Below are 24140 nucleotides of genomic sequence, written 5' to 3'. Positions count from 1 at the left end.
GTGCTCGTTACCTTGCACTGTTTTATAATGAGGCAAATTCATGGACATATTACAGTGCAGCCTCCTGCAGTAACACATGGGATCATATCGGTGGGTTGTGTCATCCACGTGGAATAAGCCAGCTGTCACAGGAAGGGCAAAGAATCATATGCTCTCACACAAAGGCCACATTCAGACGAAAGCATAGTAGTTGCCTATTCTTGCTCTGCTTTGTGCCATTATGGTGGTTTATGACTGCTTAAATAATGTCCTGGTGGTTATTCTGGTTACTTGAATAATACATAGCATTATGAAAACTGGTAGTCAGCACTTGTACTTTTCTGTTTGCCTTAACTAAGCCAGCAAAAGTATTCTGGTGTCATCTGCCAGAGAGGTTGAAGGTCTGCTTTTTGTAGTGTTTGACCTCATGGTCAGAGATCCACTGCCGCATGGGTCAGGTTGCAGGCACCATTGCAAAGGTGGATGTGACGGCTTAAAGCAGGGAAAATCCTAAATCATAATGTCTGACTAAATTCAAAAAAACTGCATGTTCCTCTTTTTACCACTGGGGTTGTATTCAGTGAACTTTGCCAATGACGCTTGCCTTGCGTCTTTTTCTTGGCTTCTAACAAGGGTGAGATAATGGAGGGAGTGTTCTGTTAGGGTGAAGGACAGGAAACTCTTTAGCAATGAAGTAATGGCAATTTCAAAGTAAAGCAAGGTGTCAGCAGCCCGTAGAAAATCTCACATGTTGTTGATCATATTATTTAGGCATGTAACTTTAAGAGGATGTGAATACACCCAATAAAAGTATTTGAATTCCAGAATTTAGTTTAATAGGTTTCCTAAACATTCTGGGCTATTCTGGATTTTCTGAGCACTTACCACTTTGGTCAGAAATTTGACACTTAGACCTCTGGTGCAGAGACTATTCTGACATAGTCAATGTTTTATTCAAATACTAAAAGAAATAATCTGGTAACAATCACTAGTGTTCTTAAACCTCTGTTGTCATGCAAAGTTGATTTTGTATTACTTCAGAAATGTTCCACATTCATTAAAGAAACGTAGTTTATTGACACCGTGATATTCCACCTAAAAAAACACTGTCAATCTGTGAACACCTGGGTAGCTACGTAGATTTTCTAGAAGATGCGTTGCAGCATCCTAAGTACATTTTAGCATGTTCTAACAATTTAAAGTAATTGTCATGGCTGTGTGGCAGGCAGGCAAGCAGGAGTGGTGGACCCAAAATGCAGAACTCAGACACGGAAGTGAAACTTAAAGCACAGCTTTATTGCTGGAAAAAACCTCGTACTAACTAAACTCACCAAAAGACAAACAAAAGTCTGAACAGAGGAACCGAGGACTTGAAACACTGGAAAAGAAATACTAAATTGGAGCAGGAGACGAAACGCAGGAGCAGGAGACGAAACACAGCTAGTTGAGGGTACGATGCGACAGGGAACCCAGGAAAACACAGGGCTTATATACACAGGGAGTAATCAGGGAATGGAAAACAGGAGGGAGACACAGCTGGGAGGGTTTGGGCTAACGAGACATGGGGAGCAAAGCTAGACCCGCTGAGATGAGGCACCTTTCACAATAAAACGGGAAACAAGAAACAGACACAGACTTGACACTGAACTGAACTTATACTAAACGAGAGACACAACCTAAGAACTAATCCCTCACAAAGAATAACTGACACATAGAATAATACTAATAAACAAAGCATGACAAAAGGATCAGAATACAAACCATAATACAAAGGAATATAAGAACTGAAAATGCTGGGTCAAAATGACCCAGGACCGTGACAGTAATAGTTGAAAGAATTTTCATTGATCCTTTCATGCTTTTTACAAAGATTTTACAAAGATTTTCAAATGTGTGAAGAAGAAAATGAAAAGTCCCCAAGGTCAGCAGCTCAGCAACCTCAAAGTACTACTGCTGTGGTTCTGTGAACATAATGATCTCCTGCCCACCCCTGCTGCCTCTGCAGATGGTTCACACAAGGAATGCTGCAGAGCATCATGGGATCCCTGTGAGTGTGAGGGAGCACTATTTTTAGGAGCTGGACCATGGCTTCTTGAAAAGGCATTAGAGATAAGGCGCTTATATGTGGCAGCAATGGCCTCTGCGTATTATACACACATATTAAATATATCTATATCTATTTATATATATATATATATATATATATATATATATATATATATATATATATATGTATATATATATATGTATATATATGTATATATATGTATATATATGTATATATATATATATATATATATATATATATATATATATATATATATATATGTATATATATGTATGTATATATATATATGTATGTATATATATGTATGTATATATATATATATATATATATATATGTATGTATATATATATATATATATATATATATATATGTATATATATATATATATATATATATATATAGTGTGTGTGTTGCATTGCACAGATAGTGTTTCCTACCCGACCGCGACCTTTGGGATAACAGCATCAGTAGCGCAGTAGCGCCTGTCAGCCAACGCAGGCACCAGTGAAACTGATTGATGATGGGGACGACTGGCCCCCTGGAGAAGATCAGATACTGGCAGGAGTAGCGGACTCCTGGGGAAGACTCTCCACTCACAGCATAGTAACTTTCTGTCTTCCTTCACAGAATAGAAATTTATTACATTTTCACAAATGAATTATTTCAAAATCCCCGTACTTCCACTCTCAACCTTTAACCTCTGCAGTGGTTGTTACTTGCAGGGACAGAAATGACTTGGTCAGAAATATATACGAGTGCACTTTGTGAATTTCTTTTTAAGATTTATTTTTCATTTAATCATTGGGTGATGTTAAATGAGGGATTATGTGGTCCATTCTGAGAAATAGTTTCATTTTCATTTTTACAAAAAATGGTAGTATCTCCTGGCAGTCATGCTATCAAACTGGGCTAAATAGAATTACTGCAAAACAACTGATGATTAATTGTTAGATTGATTATTTGGCATTTTTAAACACGAAGATGAAAATAGCAACCGATCAAGGATCTTAGCAGTTATTTAACATGGATGGAGCAGACCACTCTTTATTTATTTTTGTCAGCTAACTGCATCAAATATAAACAGTAAATTGCTCAATCCCTGCACAGACAGAATATTGAACCCTTATCACATACCGCTACAAATGTCTTCTGACAGCCTGAATGCCTGGTTCAACTTGCCAGATTTTACATCTGGTAAAAATGATCAGCTCCTGTCTCTTCCTCACCCCTGCCTTCCTCTTCTGTTTGCTATTTGAATAGGAAGTAGTGACACTGGACACTGGATCCCTCCCAACAGGTGCAAGGGTTCAGCAGCACATGCCAGGTCAGATCAGAAGGCAGAACCCCTCCAGGCTTCCCTGTTATGGCAAATCCCTATTGCCCTCCCTCCTCCCGACACTTTCTCACTTTTGGGCTGTTGTCTTTTCCAGATGGTTCCAATTAGCATGGTCCTGGACCTTTTTATGTATTTTTTCAAACAAAGACTCAAGAGTTTCCCCTCCTAAATTCTTGTCTTTATTGGTTGCCATGCCCATATATGCTCTGCATGGTAGCTTCAATAAAGTCCCACTTCCTGCACATGACAACATTTTAAAAATCTCTAGTATTCCCATTATTCATTTTGGGTGTCAGCACATTTTCAAGTTAGCGATCCAGTTAAAGAATGTCCTTTCTTTAAACTAAGAAGAAATGGTTAGTGTCTAGGATGTCCTATTGCTCACATTTAGCACTACTGTAAGTCCACACACACACTGCTATAGATGATATCTGGCCATTAATTGGTTGTTAAAAGTGATAATCATCCCTATAGTAATGGCGCTTGGGTACACTTCTGTACCAACTAATGCTGCAGAAGGTGTGCTTGACCTAAACCAAAGGGCTTTTGAAGCCAAAGGTTGTATTTTAATCCTAATAAACCAATGATCTTTTCTTAATTCTAGCCAAGTAGTTTTCGATCCCCACTCAACTTAGATGAAAGTTGCTTGATTTGTTTCTTGATGTCTCAGTAAGAGTTAAGAAATTTTATATTTTAATGTCTGTGACTTTTACTGAACAATGCCTAACTCTAGCTTGCAGTCTGCTAATTTGTTAGCAGTACTTGACAGATGTACAAATGTGTTCATAAAGATTTAGTCATATAGACAAGCTTCTTATCACATAAATGGTTGTCTTTTATAAGACAGTGCCATACTTACTTTGTGTGTTTGATACGAGCCTCATATTTATCAGCAAGCAGATTAATCTTCTCATGTCATTCTCAAAGTTAATTATTTAGAGTTTTTTTATTAGATCAATAAAGAATGACAGAAAATGAATTATTTGGATTCGACTGAAAAGTTTTCTTTTGACTTTCTATGGAAATGTTTTTTTCTGGCTTCATTTTACTAGATTACACAGTTAAGTTGAACTAAAAAGCACTGTAGCATTAATACAACATTATCCCAATAGAACAACTAATTAACATCCAATGAAGTGAGTAAAGTGGGATGAACGATAATGTTTACCAGCAACAAGTTCTTGGTTAGCTTCCAAAAAGTAGCTCTGCGTGGCTCACTGTTATTATCCGTGAGCTTTCTTCTGTTTCTCTTTCTCTGAATCAATTCATTTGATGAACTCCCCTTTCGGAGCCCAATTATTGGTAACCATGGAGGCCTGATGAAACCGGTCTGACGACACAAATGTTTCCTGAGAACACAAAGGGCCTTTTGTTTAGCTGATCTCCCAGTCAGTACTGAAAGGCAGATCAGCATGCGAGCCTGTTCTGCTAGGCTTACGATGAAAGGGCAAAGGGGTGAGGTGTATTGATAGAACTTTTGGGATGGACATGTCAGGGTCTTACAATGTGTGTGTGTCTGTGTTTTGGTTTTTGTTACTGTGGCTGGTTTGATGTTTTTCTTTGCTGGTGTCAAATCTCTTGATTCACTCCCTCCTTCCTGTGTGGAACAAACAAAGAGAAGAAAGAAGTTGTAAAGTCCATTTACTATAGGGTTTATTTAGACTTTCTATGATTTCTACTGTGTGCCTGTTAGCAAAACAGGAGGGAACAACTAAGCTGTAGTGCCTCTTCACCTCACTGTGCAATACCTTTTGTGCAATACTTTTGTAAATAGTCAACGGTGCAATAGACTCAATACTTGAAATGTGCAATTCACTTGTATTTTTATTTTTATTCCTATTTATTCTATTTATCCCCTTCGTATATTTTATTTATATTGTCTCTGTATTTATATATATGTGTGTGTGTATAACTCTGTAACTTCTGTCGGTGCTGTGCTTTTTTTTTGGAAATCGAATTTCCCAGAGGAACCCACCCGAGGGATTAATAAAGTTCTATCTTATCTTATCTTATCTTATCTTAAAACATGCCATGAAGGAATATTTGTCCCATCCGACATACTAATAGTAGTTTTTCAGGCCTGATTACTGGCAGATCTATTAGATCAAGTTGAAGTAGGCTAAAAGTAGGCTAAAAGTAGGCTAAAAGCAACACATCATGACATAGTCTAAAGAAACTGCTGAGAAACAGAGTTATTGATATTAGTCTGGAACGGGTTACAAAGCCACTTCTAAGGTTTTGGAGCTATTATCCTCAAGTTGAGGAAACTTGGAACAACCTGTGGTCAGTTGTGAACCTTCCCGAGAGTGGTTGGCCTGCCATTATTATGTTGCATTGGCAACCCATTGACAAGGTCACAAAAGAACCCAAAACATCTAAAGAACTGCAGTCTTCACTTGCCTCATTTGGTGTCAGTGTTCATGATTCAGCAACAACAAAGAGACCAAGCAAAAATTGCATTTATGGAAGCATTCCAAGGTTAAAACCACTGCTGACCAATAAGATCACAAAATGACTTTTTCAGATAGGGCCAGGTAGGTTTGGATTTTATTCCCCCTTAATACATGAAGTCCCTGTTAGTATTGACTCAGGTTGTAGTACTCTAATATGATTTGTTTGATGATTTGAAACACTGAATTGTATGCCCTCATATTGCTCAAGATAGCAAATGGCTCAATAGAGAGTAGAGTAAGAAGACAATCCTACCTGCCAGGAAATTATGAATTTAAAACCTGTTTCAGCGTTGAGACTCAGAACAAAGAAAAACAAATGAGAATGTTATATTTATATCTTTGTGTCACAGTCAGAGTGTTGAGTTGGATATTTTTGGATCAAAGCACTGTTTTCTATTTTAGCAATGAAATCTGACATTGCACATAAGATTTTTAGGTGTTTATTAGTCATGAGATACAAGTATAAGATATGAATAAAGGGCTCATAGAAATTAAACAAATCACTTTGGATTTTATCAACCTTATAAGCAGTTTTCTACCATATATTAGGAGTATTACTCCAAACACATATCTTCTACAGTATAATCTAATATCGTTTTCTGTGTCCCTGTGTGTGCCCCCTCCAGTGTTTCAGCAGCAGGCTGTCCACAGCCCTCTGGAGCAACAGAAGCAGAAACAGAAGCAGGGTAGCAGTGGAGGACCTGTCGCCTGCCAGAACTGTGGAAAGCCCTGCAAAGGGGAGGCACTCCGAGTTCAGAATAAACACTTTCACATTAAGTGTTTCATCTGCAAAGGTATGTAACACCAAATCAGAGCCACAGCCAAGACATAATGCAGATGCATGAACTGCACAATGAGATGGGATGTTACAAAAATGTTTTTGCAATATTGTGTGTGTTAATGTGCATATTGCAGCACATATCCTGGTCAATAGTCACTCCAAGAATCCTCACAGCATTACTGGATGCCAGGGTAATGCCAGCAATAGTATCTAGTTAGACACCGTGTGGCTGAGATTTAGAGGACTGAATAAAAAAGCATTGGTTTATCGTTTTTCTATGTACTGTGATAGCACATCTACAGTTGAGCAATACAGTCATTATTAATGGATTGGTCAAAGCTAACCAGCTGTGGGTGTGAGTGTGAGTGTGTGTGCATTGTGTGTGTGTGTGTGTGTGTGTGTGTGTGTGTGTAATTGAGGGGTAGGGTGGGAGTGAGGGGATTTTTTCTTTGTACATATAATCTGGGAGGGTAGCTGCAAGTGTCAGAAACTTGAAATGTGAGCATGTTCCATTTGTGTGTATGTGTGTGCTTGTGGGTGGGTGGTGGATGTTTTTGTTTTTTCTTTTCACATGTGACTTTGAGTGTGTATTTTCACCACTCCCAGGCCAGACTCCCAGCTCGATTCTTGTGTCAGACTGCTGTTGTTGTCAACACACGCTCCGGTTGCTAGGCAATGGTTGGGGTCGCTAAAGTGTCGGCAGCTTCCTGGAGTTTAATCTTACACTGACCAGCAGACTCCCTGTCTGTACATTTACGCCCCGCCATTACCACTACCTCCATCTTTAACTCTGTTATCAGGTGATAAAGTGGCAGTGTTTGCAGTGCCATCACAAGATTATAAGTGTACTGCACTCAGTGGTCAGCTTGTTTTTGTTTAACTTAACAGATGATTCCTTTTTATTGCAAGTTGTAGCTTAGATTTAGCATTTAGTTGTAGCATAGTTTTGGCCATTATTGTTGTGTAGACCAACACTGCATATTATGGTGCATGCTACAGACTACTGTATTTATAGCCTGTATGGCACAAAATAGTTAATAAAAATGTCATCTTTGTGGCTATTAATTTAAAAAGTCTGATTTGTCAATAATGACAGCATCTATTAAGCTGTCACGCTTTACTGATTGAGCTGTTCCTTCATGAAGAGCTTTTATGATTGGTTTGAAAAAAATGAGCAAATTGAGGTGATTCATGCCAAGTATTCAGTGAGTATGCTAATACCAACACACAACAGTCAGAGGAGCTATGTAAGGGTTCTCTTTACCCCACCCAAAAGTGCTTGGCGGTTCCTCCCATCTATAAATCTAAAGCATGACCACAGTAATTCGATTTCCAACGAATCTGGCCTGTTAAATGTGCTGATTATCCCAGCATTGTGAGCCCTAGGTGGGGAGTCAGGTTCGGTTAGTTATTAAAACTTCCAGATGTGGAATGATAGGAGTTTGAAACGTTTGAGTATGCCAATAAAATAAACCATAGCAGGCTTAGTGGCAATGGCGCTTGTCAATCCGCAGTTGGAAATTTAACATCAAAGAAAAGAGGAGACACCCAAAGGAGTGGTAGCAGCTTAATTCAACAAAGTGTAATGCTCATTAAGATTTTAGGTTTTTCTCTCAGTGCATGCTTCATGGAAGAGAATCATGGCCCCTGATTTTATTACAGTATTATCATCAGTTGCCTTTAGCCTGGGTGTTAGCCAAGAGGTTAACAGTGGCCAGATCTGAAGCAAGGAAACCTCAAAGCTCAGCTAGCTCTATTTAATATATCAAGATTTCTGCATGTTTATCATAATATACATAGTAGTAACATATATTCAACATGTACAACTGACAGTGTGCTTTCAAGTGACAGCAGTTACTTACTAAAGTGATTAAGACAGTACAAGTACCTTCTAATGAATGTATTTCACTATATTTAGACGGGTTTCAAAGATAAGACATCATCAGTGTAATTTGAAACAAAGAGGAGTGACAATATATAGAAACCAGGTGAGGCCCAAATGCCAATCACAAACAAGAGCTTTCATTACATAAAAGGAAACATCTGCAAAAGCCTCAAAGGGTAATGAATGAGAAGATAACCAGAACCATGTGGCATCACTCACTGATAGAAACCAACTGACAGCATATAAAAAATATACTTTTTGAGATATCAACATCAAAATATTATTAACAACTGACATAGAAAAAATATAACAACTTCTGGGGACTGCATTAGACTAAAAACAGAAAAATATTAGAAACAAAATAAGAACTGAATTGAAATCTGTGTCTCATATTGGATCTGTCTCTCTCCCCTCAACCCAAGCTGGTGATAGATGCCCCTCCCAATGCCTAAATCTGCTGGAGGTTTCTTCTTGTTAAAATTTGTAAGAATTAAACTAAAGTTTTTCCTTCCCATTATCGTCAAGTGCTGGCTGATTGGGGTAGTCTTTTTTCTGTATTATTATGGAGTCTTTACCGCATTGAGGAAACTGTAATTTGTTGCTATATAAATAAATTGAATGCGGTTGGACCAGATAAGCTAATTTTCTGAAACACTTCACTGGATTCACGTAACCCTCCAAGTTGAAGATGAATCATTGAAAATCATATGTGGCATATGTGGGATAAAGTCCCACATAGAACTTTAATCGTCTTAAATATATTTTTAAAGAAAGAAAAGGACTTTGTCTTTCTTATTTTATTATAAACATTTGACAAACATCCCAACCACCCACCCCCTTCATTAGTGATGAGCACTAATTGGTGTTTTTATTGTAGCTTCCAGCAACACCTAAGTGTGTGCTTGAGGAAGTGTGAAGACTGTGGCCTTCTGTATATCCTGTTTTGTCTGTGTCTCATATATCTTTAATCTAGCAGTGAGACCCCATCAACAGCAGACAGCTGCAGACAATACGACCTGGCCGAACAGCTCAGACAGACATTTATCCCCTTTCTGTTTTTACTCGCTTGAATGGCCATCACATCATCCAAACAGCATTTGAATACAGCGGGGAATACTCAAATGTGAAAATATGTGGACACACCCTAAAACAGATAAATGAGAAGTGTTAGGAAGTCCGCAGCTAAGAAACAGAGGGAAACTGAACATGTGCTTTACAGGAAAAAATTTTTTGCTTTAAATTATGCCATTCAGTAGCTTCAGAACATTTTTTTCAAACTTTTTCATAGTTCTAGTAAATGTTAAATATATTTCTCCCTTTTTTCTGTATCAAATCTGCAAGAGCTAAGGCCCATTGCAGTTCTTCCTTTTAGGGTCTATTTTACCTCCTGTGTAGTATATAGTTTCCCAGCATATACTGCGAATTGTCCCAATGTGTGCCAACATGTTCTCATCCCAAAACGTAACATACCGACACTATGTGACAAATCGTTGGTATGTTACGCTTTCGGCGGACAAAATGTCTGCACGTTATTTATTCAGAGACATGAGAACCGTTTGGAATGAACCTAGAGATCTACATTTATTTTACATTCTGATCATCAATCGCTTTGGAAAACACTATGAGATACGGTTACGGTTATGGTTAAGGTTAGGGTTAGGGCTGAAATACACGGCTGGAGCGTGTGTTACCACCACAAGTGTCATTCTGTTGGATTCCATCCACAATCTGGAGCGTGTCATAGGAACTATAAGACACCTCGGGATGTGACAAATTGTTGGTATGTTATGCACTGGGAATGAGAATGCCCTCAAGTGTGCATTGTGTTGTCTAACACACACAATTTAAATAGTATTAGTCGTATACAACATAGAACTTAGTGAAAGATTAGATTTACAGAATAAACCAACAGCAGGGATCGCAAAATCGCTACCCCGACGTCCCGGAGCTAGCGATATCTCCGGTCGGGCGACGAAAATCTATCTCAGCAGCGCCCGTCGGGTTATCATATAGCTAGCTCCGGCTATTACTACAAAAATAAACTACTTGCTTACCAATATCATTATTTGAATAAATAAACCGAGTCCAAAGTCATTAAGAAGCAGGTTACAATGGGGTTTCCACTCTGTGTTGTATGCAATTACAGCCTTTACGCAGAGTGTTTTGACATATTTATGGACTGCATTGTTTTTTTTGTACAATTACCCAACCAGTCTGTGCTTCTTCCTGGAAGTAAATAGACGGTGCTGGCCACATGTTAAGGTCCTCGCAGTCCAGTCATTGATGTTATAATAGCAGATGGTTGTGATGTTCTCAGTTGGGTGTTGGCTATTGAATTGTCTCCTTCTTGGAAGCCAACTAACCAGAACATATTTAGGGGAAGTGTGTGCGTGTGTGTGCATCAGTTCAATGACCGGCCCAATGGCTGGGGGAGCTGACCTCAAGCACATGTGTATTAGGGGTGCTATTGGGAGGGTGGACGGACGGTGTGGAAGTGTTCACCTTCAAGTAGAAAATAGACCTCCCTCGTCTGTACAGCAAGCATTTAACGTATTAGAATAATCAACCTTGGATTTTCTTTCCCAAGTACAATTCAATTAGCCTGCAAAAAAATCAGTGTAAGCAGACTGAAGATGCTATAGTTAAGGTTGTGAAATGGATTGGTATTGACAATGTCCTACCCACACCCCAACGATCCCACCCCACACGTGTGCATGAAGCGCCTTGAGGCAACAGTTGTTGTGATTTGGCGCTATATATAAATAAAGTTGAATTGAGTGGTGATTCATTGTAAAACACAAGCTGCAGTCAGGGTCTTACATTTATAGCAGCGAGCACATGCCACATGTATATTTAACCCTGATCACACACAAAGAGTCAAGGTCACCTTCTTGTAACGACACAGCATGTCAGTATATAGGGCCTCTGAGGATGAAGGATGTATAAAGATAGAACATCTTAATTTTTTTTGGAAAAACACACACACAAAATCCCAAAACAGTACTTGGGTACATTACTTGTGAACATTTGAAAACGGATTTTCTTGAAACTGGTCTTAATTCAAACTGTAAAAAATATTGTGGGTGAATGCAATAAGTGGATGCAATCTTGACTGAAAGCTATCTTTTCTGATACTATTTCGAGCTTCATTGAAATAACACAAACCACAAATTATCAAAAGATTACAGGTCTTGTAAGCTTAGTGTTTTCAATGTTAGTTTACCGATTGCTGAAGAGTTCATGAGTATATCCAGAACACATAAGAGAAGGGTTGCAGCCAATCTGGAGCTCCATAGTAGGCAGAAACATGTGACCTGAATAGATACAGTGGAAATCGCGCAAGTCTATCGTAAAGGCTAGGACAGAGTCAGCCATATGCTGCATGGCTGAGAGCAGCTATCTTGGGTTCGAATCCAACCTATGGCCGTCTGTGTTCCCTGCTCTCACTCCCTCAGCTTTCCTGTCATTTTTCAATTTACCGTTTCAAATAAAGCTGTAAAAAGCCCAAAAAAACCAACATGGAACCCTAACCATACTGTGTGTGGAGGTCCACACCTGTTATTGCCACTGTGGAGCTCCATAGTGGCTGCAGCCAGGTGCTCTTGACACATAAATGTTAGCTTTGTTTGTTTTTCCTTTGAGAAAAATATCTGCCTTCTTAGCTGCACTATATACAGCTAAGATTTTATGGTAGTTGTTAACTCTTTCTTTTATCTTTTACTTTGTGGCATGCAGCTTAGCTTTTTGTACTTAATTAGGAGGCGGCTGTTGCTAGCCGGTGAACCAAAACAGTGGGGAGTTGGGCTGAACAACTAAACGATGAGCCAACAAAGGTTAAGGTTAAAGTTGCCTTACAAAACTGTAAAATCTGTAAAGATTTAAACAGTCGCTTTGTTCATTCAGTGGGCTGGTTTCAGTCATTATGCAAATGTAAAATGGTAAATGGCATGTATTTGTATAGCGCTTTACTTAGTCCCTAAGGACCCCAAAGCGTTTTACACTACATTCAGTCATTCACCCATTCACACACATACAAAATGTACTGTTTATAAGATTGGGGAAACCTGCAGTCAGCTGAGACTGAAGAAGTCCATAGGATGGGTGACGAAACTGAAACACTGAAAACACTACGTTCCGTTCGAGGAAAAGCTAAACAGACCTCATTTAGCATGAGGGAAGCACATTCACAACACACTGAATTCCTCTCAAGTCATTTGGAGTTACGCAAGTGCCTTCACTGTGCATGAGATAAGCCTTCAGAGACAGAAACAGTCTTGTTTTTGTAAAGTAATGTCTGTCAGCCAGAAGACATTGTAAGCATCTTTCTACTGTAGTGTAACCCGTAAACCTACATCACGCTGACATATTGAGAGCAGGTAGCTTTCTTGATGTTGTTATTGCTTCTAATTATGACATAGATATTCCATGCTTATGGTGTGTGGTGTGTCAGAGGATTAAAAGGATTAATGTGCAAACAGACGCACTTCTGTGTAGCCCGAGCTAAAAAGTTGAAAACCTCTTGTATTTGTTGCAGTTTTTTGTTTTTGCAGTTCAGCGCCCGGACATGTTCTGTTCTTATCAGCTGAGTCTCAGGACAACGTGTCTAATAAGATGCATCGTGATCTCGTCTTCTTTGGTCCGAGTCCAGTGAAAACACCCACAAACTCACCTTCTGTTGTCATGGAGATTAGATGATTCTAAAATGACACCATTTTTGTTCTTCTGAGTTCAGAGTTCAGAGTTCAAGGCTAATTCTGACACTTTCATGTGGCTGTTAACACTTTCTTGTTTTTTTTACATTTTTGGTCACATCAATTAAAACACCAGTTTTTCTTTAACTCCATGGAAAAAGATGGAAAGCATTTCTGTATTACTTTATAACAAGTTACAGTTTTACCAAGTACACCACTGATGTTAGAATTCTAAATATGGACAAATCAGTTTACTGATTTTTATTTCCATGTCTACTGAGTTTATTCAACTTTATTTGGCTTTCAACATATGCCCCACCCCCTGCATTCGTAATACACATTCCAGTTTGCAATGAGACGGTATGTCATGTAGTCAGGCAAAAACCTTTTGATCTGCATTAGAGGCAAGTTTACAGTAACTTTGAGTAATCTGCAATATATGAACTATGTTACTCTGCTTCCCATTAAACAAATAACATACAACGATTTAGTGTGCTGTCACCTTTAATGTTTTGTGGAAGAGTTATCCATGAAGGATGAGCTCATAAAGACTCAAGTGTTGAGCTGCTTAAGCAAAAAAGTTATGATACAGAGAGGAGAAAAGCCTGTGTGCCAACTGGCAGTGTAGGTATAAATACACAGGGATTGAAAGATGAGCTGATGGGAAACAGCATTTAGGACTGAGTGAGGACGTCTGTTTCTCTATAGGTTTCTGCCCACTATGTCTCTTTCTATGTTGCTTAATAGCAAAGCTGTTTTCTTGTTTTATTTTCTCTCACAGTCTCAAGTCTGTCAGTCTAAAGTCTTACTTCAAGACTTATGTCATTTGAAAAAATTCTGAATCAAGCCTCATGTGTATTAAAGGACATTTACATTAAGTCTCAACGATTCTGAGTTCCTAAACCTTAAATGTCTCATAGAAGTCCACATCATTTCTGAAGACTCAAGTCCGAAGTCTTTTAAAAGCAGTCTTAAGTAATTTATAAACAGTCTCTTAGCTGTTCTTTCCCAATTTAACTGAATCACACGAAACCTGTTCTAAATCCTAATGTTCGTAGAATTACTTGAGTCCTGTTGTCCTTTTGGTGTTGGACGAAAAGGACAAAAGCTCCTTGTGTAGTGTCTTTGTGGGCACTTGGCTTCCAAATTTTATACTGACTGTCTCAGAGCATTTCAAAAGAGGCTTTGCTGAATTATTGTTTCTGTGGTTATATTTTATTCCTCGAAACATGACTCCACCTATCCATCCACTCAGAGTTACCATGTAGTGGTGTTTATTCCATCAAATCTGAGCATTATCTCATTGTAGACAGGTTGCCAAATTTCTGAACCGGATGAAAGGGAATTGATTGCAGCTGCTGGAAAAGTTTGTCTTCCTGCGAAAACATTCCTGCTTGTATTGTTGTTTTATTAGCACATCATAAGCCCTGGTAGAGCTTGATGAAAAAAAGAGAAATTGTGCAAATGCTCCACAAAAGTTATCCAACGTATCATTCAGAATCAGAATCACAGTAAAAGGTTGTAGTTTTAGTTTAATGTATGTCAGTGAAGAAAATTATTGCTGTACCCAGTGGGCTAAACCTCCTTTCAAGCTCATCCCCAGGCCTGGTTCCAGAGTGGGACCCTGGTATCCCTGTTCCTGGATCCTTTGATATTTACGTAGAGGGTCATGTGAAAAAGTCTTCTTTTGTTTTGTTTTTTTTGACAAAGTTGCCTTGAGAGACCCCACAAAAAGCCCCTAGTAGCACTTGGACACACCTCTACCACACTAAGGTGGCGATTTACAGAGGATACTTTTTTCTTTTTGTTAATGTTTTTAAAAAGCAAAATGAATGCAGACATTTTTTTGTTTAATATGTTTATTTTGATTAAATTTATGTGATAACAATAAAAAACATATACTGATTTGAGCACATGAGGGACGCTGGTCATTAACCAGTTAATGACAGAAACTTAGGCTTGGTTAAATTTACTGGTTTGACCTGTCTACCAGTGAAATGGATCTTAATTACCACTGGAAAAACTCATCAACACTGTTTTTATGCAAGTTTGCTGACACACATCTTCCAATGTTCATGCAAGTATGTGTGTGAATTTGTGCTAAGAGCATGCGCTAGAGACATGGACAAAAGCACAGCCATGAATACTCATGCAATGAAGCTCCTGGTTCACAGTTTTTGTGCTGATGTTAAGAGCAGAAGAAGTTATTAAGTCAGCAGAGCATTAGCTATTTCTCATCCACTATGTCCCTCTGTACTCAGCAACATCACTCTACAACTTTACGTGGTCTGCCACTTGGTCCTTAAAAGCTTTCACTTTGCATCAATGCTGCTTACAATTGATGATGGAATATCCGGGAGGGAAGAAATTTCACAAACTGACTTGCTATTATAGTGGCACGCTCGAGTTCAGTGAGCTCTTTAGTACCAAACATTCTTTCACATTCTTTTGTAAAGGCAGACTGCATGGATAGGTGCTTGATGTTATACACTTGTTGCAATGGAATTTACAAAACACCTTAATTCAAAGATAAAGAGGTGTGGCACTTTTGTCCATATAGTGAACTTTTGGACATCCCTGCAAGTTTAAGTGTGTAAAGGTTCACTGAGCAGTGTCCAGGCATGACACAAAGCAGCACAAACTTCTATCATGTGTCTTTCCTGTTGTTTTTTCCAGAAAGAAAGAATTGGGGGGAAAGGCAGGAGGGGTTTTGTTTTTGCTAATGGAGAGGAAAAACAAAGCAAAGCTTTCCCTCAGGGCATAGCAGCTCTGTGATGTCATATGGTTGCTATGTTTGCTGTGTGTAATCAGGGTGAGATCCTGTCATGTTTTGTTCAAAGGCAGACAAACAGACACGGTTCATTATTTGCACACGGGCTAATAACACACCCATGCTCACGTGACCCTACTGAAGAAAACAATCAGACGTCTCAAACTGGCTCTGCGTACCACAATACCGTGTCTTTCTTTTACTTTAAACTCTGTGGATTTTTCTGACTTTGTTTTATAAAAGTAATATAAAAGAGATTAATTATAAAAGTATAGAAGTGGCTGTCTAGATTTAGATTAAAACTTTACCCTCGTCTCTTAAACTAACTTGTGGAGTTCCCATTCTAATGGTGCATGCAGATTTGTCTTTGAGCATAGAGCATACATTTTGAAGTTAGGAAGACTTTGTGTTGCATCCACCACCAGTTTGGATGATTTTGTTTTTTTGTTTTTTTTATGCGCCCTAATTTCATTGCTGGGTTGTTCACAGGTTGTGAATCAGCTGATTGGTGGGTGTGTTGCATGTGACTGATGTGTATTTTCCCAGTGAGGTGGTTTTTTTAAAGTTAATTCCCCTACTTTGTTTTCTCCACATTTCTTGTATTTCTAGGGTGTAGCATTTAATAAAGTGGATGCCTAACAGGTTTCTGATATGTTGTTTTAGATCTCTGAAAAATGCAAATTCATTCACTATCATCCAAAGTTTCCACGGTTGTTTATTTTGGCCTTTTGTGGAGCTGTTACTAACTGAGGTTAAGTTATTTTTAAATAAATAGCCAAGGGATAACAAGGCAATATCTTCTGCCTCTTTCACTGTGAGCAATAAAATTCTAGTATAAAATTCATTTGTTTTTCATATCTTTGTTTTGTTTACTATACAGTCCTATGTCTGTTGAATTAAACCTATACACTATATATTCATTTGGCTTGCTTTTAAAAACTGATAATTAAGGAAAAAAGGGAGAACAAATTCTGATGTCTGGTTCTTTTCCCTTTTTTTATCCATTTGGTTATTTCCTAATTCCACCCTTCCCTACATGTTTCTTGTCTCCTGGCTATAACCTCTGACTATTTAGAATTAGAATTAGAATTAGAATTCAACTTTATTGTCATTGCACATGCACAGGTACAGGGCAACGAAATGCAGTTTGCATCCATCCAGAAGTGCTTTAGTGATATAGATATATTACAATATATATTAGCAATAGGGCTGCCACGATTAGTCGACTAGTCACGATTACGTCGACTATCAAAATCGTCGACGACTGATTTAATAGTCGACGCGTCATTTGAAGCTTTGTAATTTGTAAAGCAGGATTTAAGAGTGTAATAACGGACTGAAACAGAAGATGGCAGCACTGCATGTACAAGGATGCCAGCTGCCGTTAAACCCCGAAGAAGAAGAAACTGTGTCCCAGAATTCATAGCGCGGCCCAGCGCAGTTGTCAACAATGGCGGCAGCTAGTTAGTTTTAATATTACTCTTATTATTCTTTCTGGGTCACAAAATAAACGTTTAACATATTTTCAGGCGAGAATGTAGCTGTGTAAACCTCAAATATCTGCTCAGTTTATCAAGACACCACATATTTTCAAAAGCGCTCCGACGTTTTCGGAGGCGTCTGTTACCCACTAGCTCGATAGCTAGCCGGGGGCCATGAGAGCACCGGACTCCCGGCAGATCGTTTTCAAACCCACCGCCCTACTCAGGTTAAACATATACAAGTCACTTAGATAACTTAAAAATGTTATTGTTTGGCTTTTTTCAGTATTTTATTTGTTCCTGAGTAAATCGGCTGAGTTTATTAAACTCCACCGAAACAATCTGCACATTTAATTAGAATTCAATTAACTATCATCTTGTCTTTATTTTTAGTTAGCACAGACCTTAAACACTTAAAGCTGTAAGCTAATGATAGTTATATAAGAGCAGATGCTGCTGGTGCAATAAGCTGTACTTTTACGTTCAATGGATGATGATCTGATTAGTCGACTAATCGCAAAAATAATCGGTGACTAGTCGACTATCAAAATAATCGTTTGTGGCAGCCCTAATTAGCAATAATATAGATATGTGAGTATATTACAGAAATGGGTCTATTATGGTATGTTATAATGTACACGGTATGAAGTATGTTGTGAATATTCTATAACTATAAGTATGTACAGGCTGTAGTGAGTACAAGCTATGTACAGGCTATGAACAGGATATAAATATGAAAAACTATACAGAATATGAAATAAATAACTTTACAGAATCTGAGATATACAGCTATACAGAATGGGAACTTTGCAAGTTGTAAACAGTTGTAGGATTAAAGATTATTGAATGTACAGAATGATTATTTACACAGAGCTATACAGTAGTGCAGTTAAGATAAGTGAGATATGTGGATAATTCTATAAAGTGCTAGTGGTTGTGAGTGGTGGTTCAGTCCATGTTATTATTGTGTGTTTGAGGGTACAGTTGTCCATTGTGGGTGTGTGTATGTTCAGTCCATGAGTTTAACGTGGGTCAGATGTCAGGAGGCAGAGTTCAGGAGTCTGACAGCTGTGGGGAAGAAGCTGTTCCGGTACCTGGTGGTCTTAGTCCGGAGGCTCCTGTAGCGCCTCCCAGAGGGCAGGAGGGTGAAGAGTCCATGCGATGGGTGACTGGGGTCTTTGATGATTTTCCCAGCCCTTTTCAGACACCGCTTCCTGTAGATGTCTTTTATGGCAGGAAGTGGTGCTCCGGCGATGCGCTGGGCAGTTTTCACGACCCTCTGCAACCCCTTCCGGTCCGAGGCAGAGCAGTTCCCGTACCAGACTGTTATACAGTTGGTCAGGATGCTCTCGATGGTGCAGCGATAGAAGTTCACCAGGATGTCTGAGGACAGGTGGTTCTTCCTCAGAGTCCTCAAGAAGAAGAGACGCTGGTGAGCCTTCTTGACCAGCTTGGAGCAGTTGGTCGTCCAGGTGAGATCCTCGGAGATGTGGACTCCCAGGAACTTGAAGCTGCTCACACGCTCCACAGCCGTCCCCTTAATGTGGATGGGTGGATGTGGGTCAGCATTCCTCCTGTAGTCCACGATGAGCTCCTTGGTCTTCTCGGTGTTAAGCAGCAGGTTGTTACTGTCGCACCACTCAGCCAGACGATCCACCTCCTCCCTGTAGGCGGCCTCATCGTTGTCACTGATGAGGCCAATCACCGTGGTGTCATCTGCAAACTTAATGATGGTGTTGGAACCATCAGCAGGTCTGCAGTCGTGGGTGAAGAGGGAGTAGAGGAAAGGGCTCATCACACAGCCTTGTGGTACACCGGTGTTCATTGTGATGGTAGATGAGCAGTGGTTATCCAGCCGGACATGTTGGGGGCGGTTGGTCAAGAAGTCCAGTAACCATTTGCAGATGAGGGAACTGATGCCCAGATCTGTCAGTTTCCTGATGAGTTGTGAGGGGTGGATTGTATTGAATGCTGAACTGAAGTCTATAAACAGCATTCTGGCGTAGGTGTTGTTGTTGTCCAGGTGTGAGAGGACAGAGTGCATTGCGATGGAGACTGCATCCTCTGTGCTCCTGTTCTGGCGGTATGCGAATTGGTGGGGGTCCAGGGTGGGGGGGAGACAGGATTTGAAGTGTGCTAGGACCAGTCGCTCTAAGCACTTAGTGATGATGGGGGTGAGTGCTACTGGGCGGTAATCATTGAGGCAAGATGGGTTGGAGTTTTTGGGTATCGGGACGATGGAGGTGGATTTGAAGCAGGCCGGTACCACAGCGTGGGCCAAGGACAGATTGAATATGTCTGTGAGCACTCCTGCAAGCTCCCCAGAACACGCTCTGAGAACACGCCCGGGGATGCCATCAGGGCCTGCAGCCTTGTGGACATTGATCCTGCTCAGCACCGCTCCTACATCGGTGGGGGAGAGAGTCAGAGGTTGGTGGTCTGGCGTCACATCTGCTTTGGTTGTGGTTGTGGTAGGGCTGGGCGATATATCGAGTTTTTTTAAAATATCGATATATTTTCATACGAGATATAAGATGTGACAATATCGTTTATATCGATATAGCCTATGTTATGTTATAATTATACTTGTGGGGCCGCAGGTTTGCCTCTCTTTCGTCCACTTATGTCTCTACGCAACGTTACTCGGCCTCGCCTCTCCTTCACTGAACACAACTCCCCCTCCCCCATAGCTTCACCTGCAGGCAATGACAAGATGAAAGCGGAAAATCTCCGTTAGCGAGTTACCGCGGATCGTCCCGTGCGTGGGGCTGGACGGCGTCAACGTGTTAGCGAGCTAACCACGCTAACGAGCTAACCGCGCTAACGACATGCAGTCCGGAGGAGCTGCACGGCCTAAAATCCTTTCATTTTCTCAAAACTCGACAGTGCGCCTTATGTATGAATTCTGGTTGTGCTTACTGACCGCGAACCGATTTTATGTGGTACACAGCGCTCATCAATCTGTCCAAAAATGTTTTAATATGACTTTGCTAAGCTACGGAGCTGCACTGCTTGATGGATTGTCGGAGGATTACGGCTACCGGGGAGGAGCCTCGCGGAGTGATACGTACTGTGCTTCAACGTAATATTACCGTACTGTGTGTGTATAAGGACCACAAATGGCACCTGTTCAGAGACGTGGTGCAGCTGTGAAATCTGTCTCTTTGTTATTATGCTCAGCGTCTATTAGTTTACATTTTGACTGCACAATTGTGAGCTTTTTGTTATGCACAAAAACAACATTGTTTTCTTTTATTTATGGACCATGATTATTTAATAAATGCTGATAATTTATTTTTAAGTAATTTCTTCATGTACATCTACGCTGTATGTAAATAAAAGTGCCCGTGTGACATCTGGGACACAGTGTGACTAAGAACTCTCTTTTTGTTCTTAACTTATGGCTTTTTAAAAAAAAAAAAATATCGAGATATATATTTTATATCGCCATCCAGCTAAAAAATATCGAGATATGAATTTTGGGTCATATCGCCCAGCCCTAGGTTGTGGTGTTCCCTCGCTCAAAACGAGCATAAAAGTTGTTGAGCTCGTTGAGGAAGGAGACATCAGAGGATGCGGGGGAGGGTTTGGTGGTCCTGTAGTCTGTGATGGTCTGGAGTCCTTGCCACATGCGTCGGGGGTTGGAGTTGGAGAAGTGTTCTTCTACCTTCTTTTTGTAATGGTGTTTGGCTTTTTTGATGCCCTTCTTTAGATAAGCCCTGGCTGTACTGTAGGCGTGTGCATCTCCTGACCTAAAGGCAGTGTTGCGGGCCTTCAGGAGGAGACGAACATCCCGGTTCATCCAAGGCTTCTGGTTGGGGTACATGGTGATCCGTTTCTGGGTGGTGACACTGTCTGTGGTTTCGGAGATGTAATCCAGTACAGATGAGGCGTACTGGTCCAGGTCTGTGTGGGTGAACATATTCCAGTCTGTGTTTTTAAATCTGTCCTGGAGCACTGCGTCTGTCCCCTCTGGCCACACTTTAATTGTCCTCACAGCAGGTTTCACACGTTGGATGAGTGGTGAATACCGAGGTGTGAGGAACAGGGAGAGATGGTCCGATTGTCCAATGTGGGGGAGGGGTGTGGCTTTGTAGGCTCCAGCCAGGTTGGAATACACATGGTCTAAAGTCTTGTCTCCTCTGGTGTGGCAGGAGACATGTTGGTGGAATCTGGGGAGGACTGTCTTTAAGTTGGTGTGGTTGAAGTCGCCAGCAACAATAAAAGCAGCCTCGGGGTGTTTATTCTGGTGTTTGTTAATGGCTGCAGAAAGTTCTTTCATGGCCAACCTAGCATTAGCGTCGGGGGGTATATACACGGCAGTGAGTATGATCGAAGTGAGTTCTCTGGGGAGATAATAAGGTCTGCATTTGACCATTAAAAACTCCGCATTAGGTGAGCAGTGACTCTCAGTAGTAGTGGAGTTCATGCACCAAGCATTGTTAATATAAATGCACAAACCTCCACCTCTGGTCTTGCCGGAGTCATCTGCTAGCCTGTCGGCTCGGTGTGTGTGGCGTCCTGCTAACTCGATAGCATTTTGTTCCTCTCTCTCTTTTTCCAGTATGTGGCTGTGAGCTGGCCCAGGGAGGATTCTTTGTGCGGCAGGGTGACTACATCTGTACTCTGGACTACCAGCGGCTGTATGGAACTCGCTGCTTCAGCTGCCAGGACTTCATCGAAGGGGAGGTCGTGTCCGCGCTGGGCAAGACCTACCACCCACGCTGCTTTGTTTGCACCTCATGCAAGTAAGAAATTAGCATGTGGAGCAGAATGCAAATAACAGATTTCATTTTTTACTTTGGTATTTCCTAAAACTAGCAAGTGGGAGAAACATGGCTTTGAGAGCAGCTTATTCATTAAGCACATAAAGTCGCTGCCATTAATATACTGTGACCTTCTAAGCACCACTAAGCCATGTGTCAATAAATCGGGCCTGCGGCACTTAAAAAAGGAACTTTGCAGTTCTGCTGACTTTCATGACATTAACAGAAAACTGACAAAAGCAACCAAATTTTTGAGACTTTGCAACTGAGATGTGTTTTTGAAAGCATACAATAACGTGAAAAGGTGTCCTGCACATTCTGGTGCATCATCAGAGGCCTTGACTTAACATAAGCAAAGTCATTTGACCAGAACAGTTTATATAAAAATGGTGCTTTAAAAACATTCAATCAAATACTTCTTAAGGATTTGTTGTTTTAAGCGTTGGATGTAGGTGACAAGTGGATAATGAGTTAGCGCTTAAGTCAAAGGCAGTGACGAACTAGGTTTTGCTAGGTTTAGTATAAGGATTTGTGGTGATTAAACTTTAAGACGCTTAAGATTGCATGAACTGCAATGAGTGTCCTTCCAAGCATTTCAGTGCATGTGTATGTCCCTCTCCCCAAGTAGGGGCCAAGTCAGTCTAGGGGAACAAAGATTGTTTTTTAGCAAAAACATGAGAATAGTTCAACCAAATGACTAAAGAATCTGTAATGTTGTGAATAGCAAGCGCAGATGTGGAGTTTGCTAAGGAAGAGATGGATGGACATATGTTTATATACAGACAGGTTTTTTCTTAGTTTTCAAACCCAAAACAAATACAAAGTGATAAAGAGTGAAGACCGTCAGCCTTTAATGTGACGAATTATTAATGTACTCAGCACAATACAGTATGCAGTAACAAGACTGTTTAACATATTTCTTTCTTCAGTGTTGCAGTTTTAAGTTATTTAATTGCTTCTTAGCTTTCAGTAGATTAAAGGTTCTACAATATCTTCTAATTTGACAGGGACAAGTGCTCATTTCTTAGTGGCGATGAGTGAATACAACCGGTAGTTTCTTTTTGCTAGCATATAAAGGATTGGTTTGATAGCAGTCGCTGGGTTGACCAATATGCAGAACAAGAGGAAAGTCCAAGTAACTCGTTGAAAATCTAAGACGTAGAACTGTAAGTTTACTTCCCATTTGGGAAGGTCTCTTGGTGTCATTTCTAAACATCTGTAAATTCTGATCTTTGGCTCAATTCATTTCAACTGGTTACAAATACAAGTTATTTGTATATGTCCACACTTTGCCAAAAATCTAGAAGAAAACCCAAAACTGTTTCCTGAAATGAGAGGAAATTGGTTAGGGTGTTCAGGAACAACCCAAGGCTCAAGCCTGCCAAGAACTGGAAACTTTAAAAAAAATTGAACCATTCAGAGAAATCATTAAAAGCTCCAAATTGCCATGACATTCATGCACATGATGAATATATGACACACATATTTAGGTCAGTCCCACCCTTTTGAAGACACTTACCTTTTTACATACTCTTAAGGTAAGAGGACCTTTTTCCCCATTATGTTGGTAATGGGGAAAACCACAACCAATACAGCCTTCGTTCTCACAATATCATACAATTGATTGTCCCAAAAATCAGAACAGAATTGGGGGAAAAGGCTTTTAAAACGCTGCCCCTGCTTCCTGGAATAATCTGCAGAAGGAAATGAAATGATCAGAATTGGTTACCTTGGGAGAGTTGAAGTCTGTCTTAAAGGAACGAGAGAATAACTCTTTTACTCAGTGTGATAGTTTTTAATGTACTCTTAATTTGATCTGTTATTGTATATTTTACACATGTTGGTATGGGATATTGTATTTGTTTTAAATGTTATATACTTACGTGGTAAATGTATTTTGACTTTTGTTGCCATGATGCCAGGTCTCTCT

General features: G+C 40.0%; 1 protein-coding gene across 16 annotated transcripts in view; it reads left to right on the top strand.

The window, feature by feature from the left end:
- Window positions 1–24140, top strand: part of ablim2 (actin binding LIM protein family, member 2) — a 94543-nt gene that overhangs the window by 26917 nt on the left and 43486 nt on the right. For all 16 annotated transcript variants that reach the window (XR_015128239.1, XR_015128243.1, XR_015128241.1 and 13 more), the window contains exons 2-3: window positions 6463–6630; window positions 22009–22192. Coding sequence is in view for 1 of the 16 variants with exons in the window: in XM_086285305.1 (XP_086141431.1) it covers window positions 6463–6630; window positions 22009–22192 (352 nt within the window). In the remaining 15 variants the exon portion in view is untranslated. The remainder of the gene's footprint in view (window positions 1–6462; window positions 6631–22008; window positions 22193–24140) is intronic.

The sequence above is a fragment of the Aulonocara sp. 'chitande type north' Nkhata Bay genome, linkage group LG3 (assembly GCF_057382095.1).
Source record: "Aulonocara sp. 'chitande type north' Nkhata Bay isolate Kocher_YH1m ecotype deep benthic linkage group LG3, A_spYH_male_GT1.1, whole genome shotgun sequence".
Lineage (NCBI taxonomy): Eukaryota > Metazoa > Chordata > Actinopteri > Cichliformes > Cichlidae > Aulonocara > Aulonocara sp. 'chitande type north' Nkhata Bay.
The sequence above is the reverse complement of the archived record's forward strand: the minus strand, read 5'-3'. Positions and strand labels throughout refer to the sequence as shown.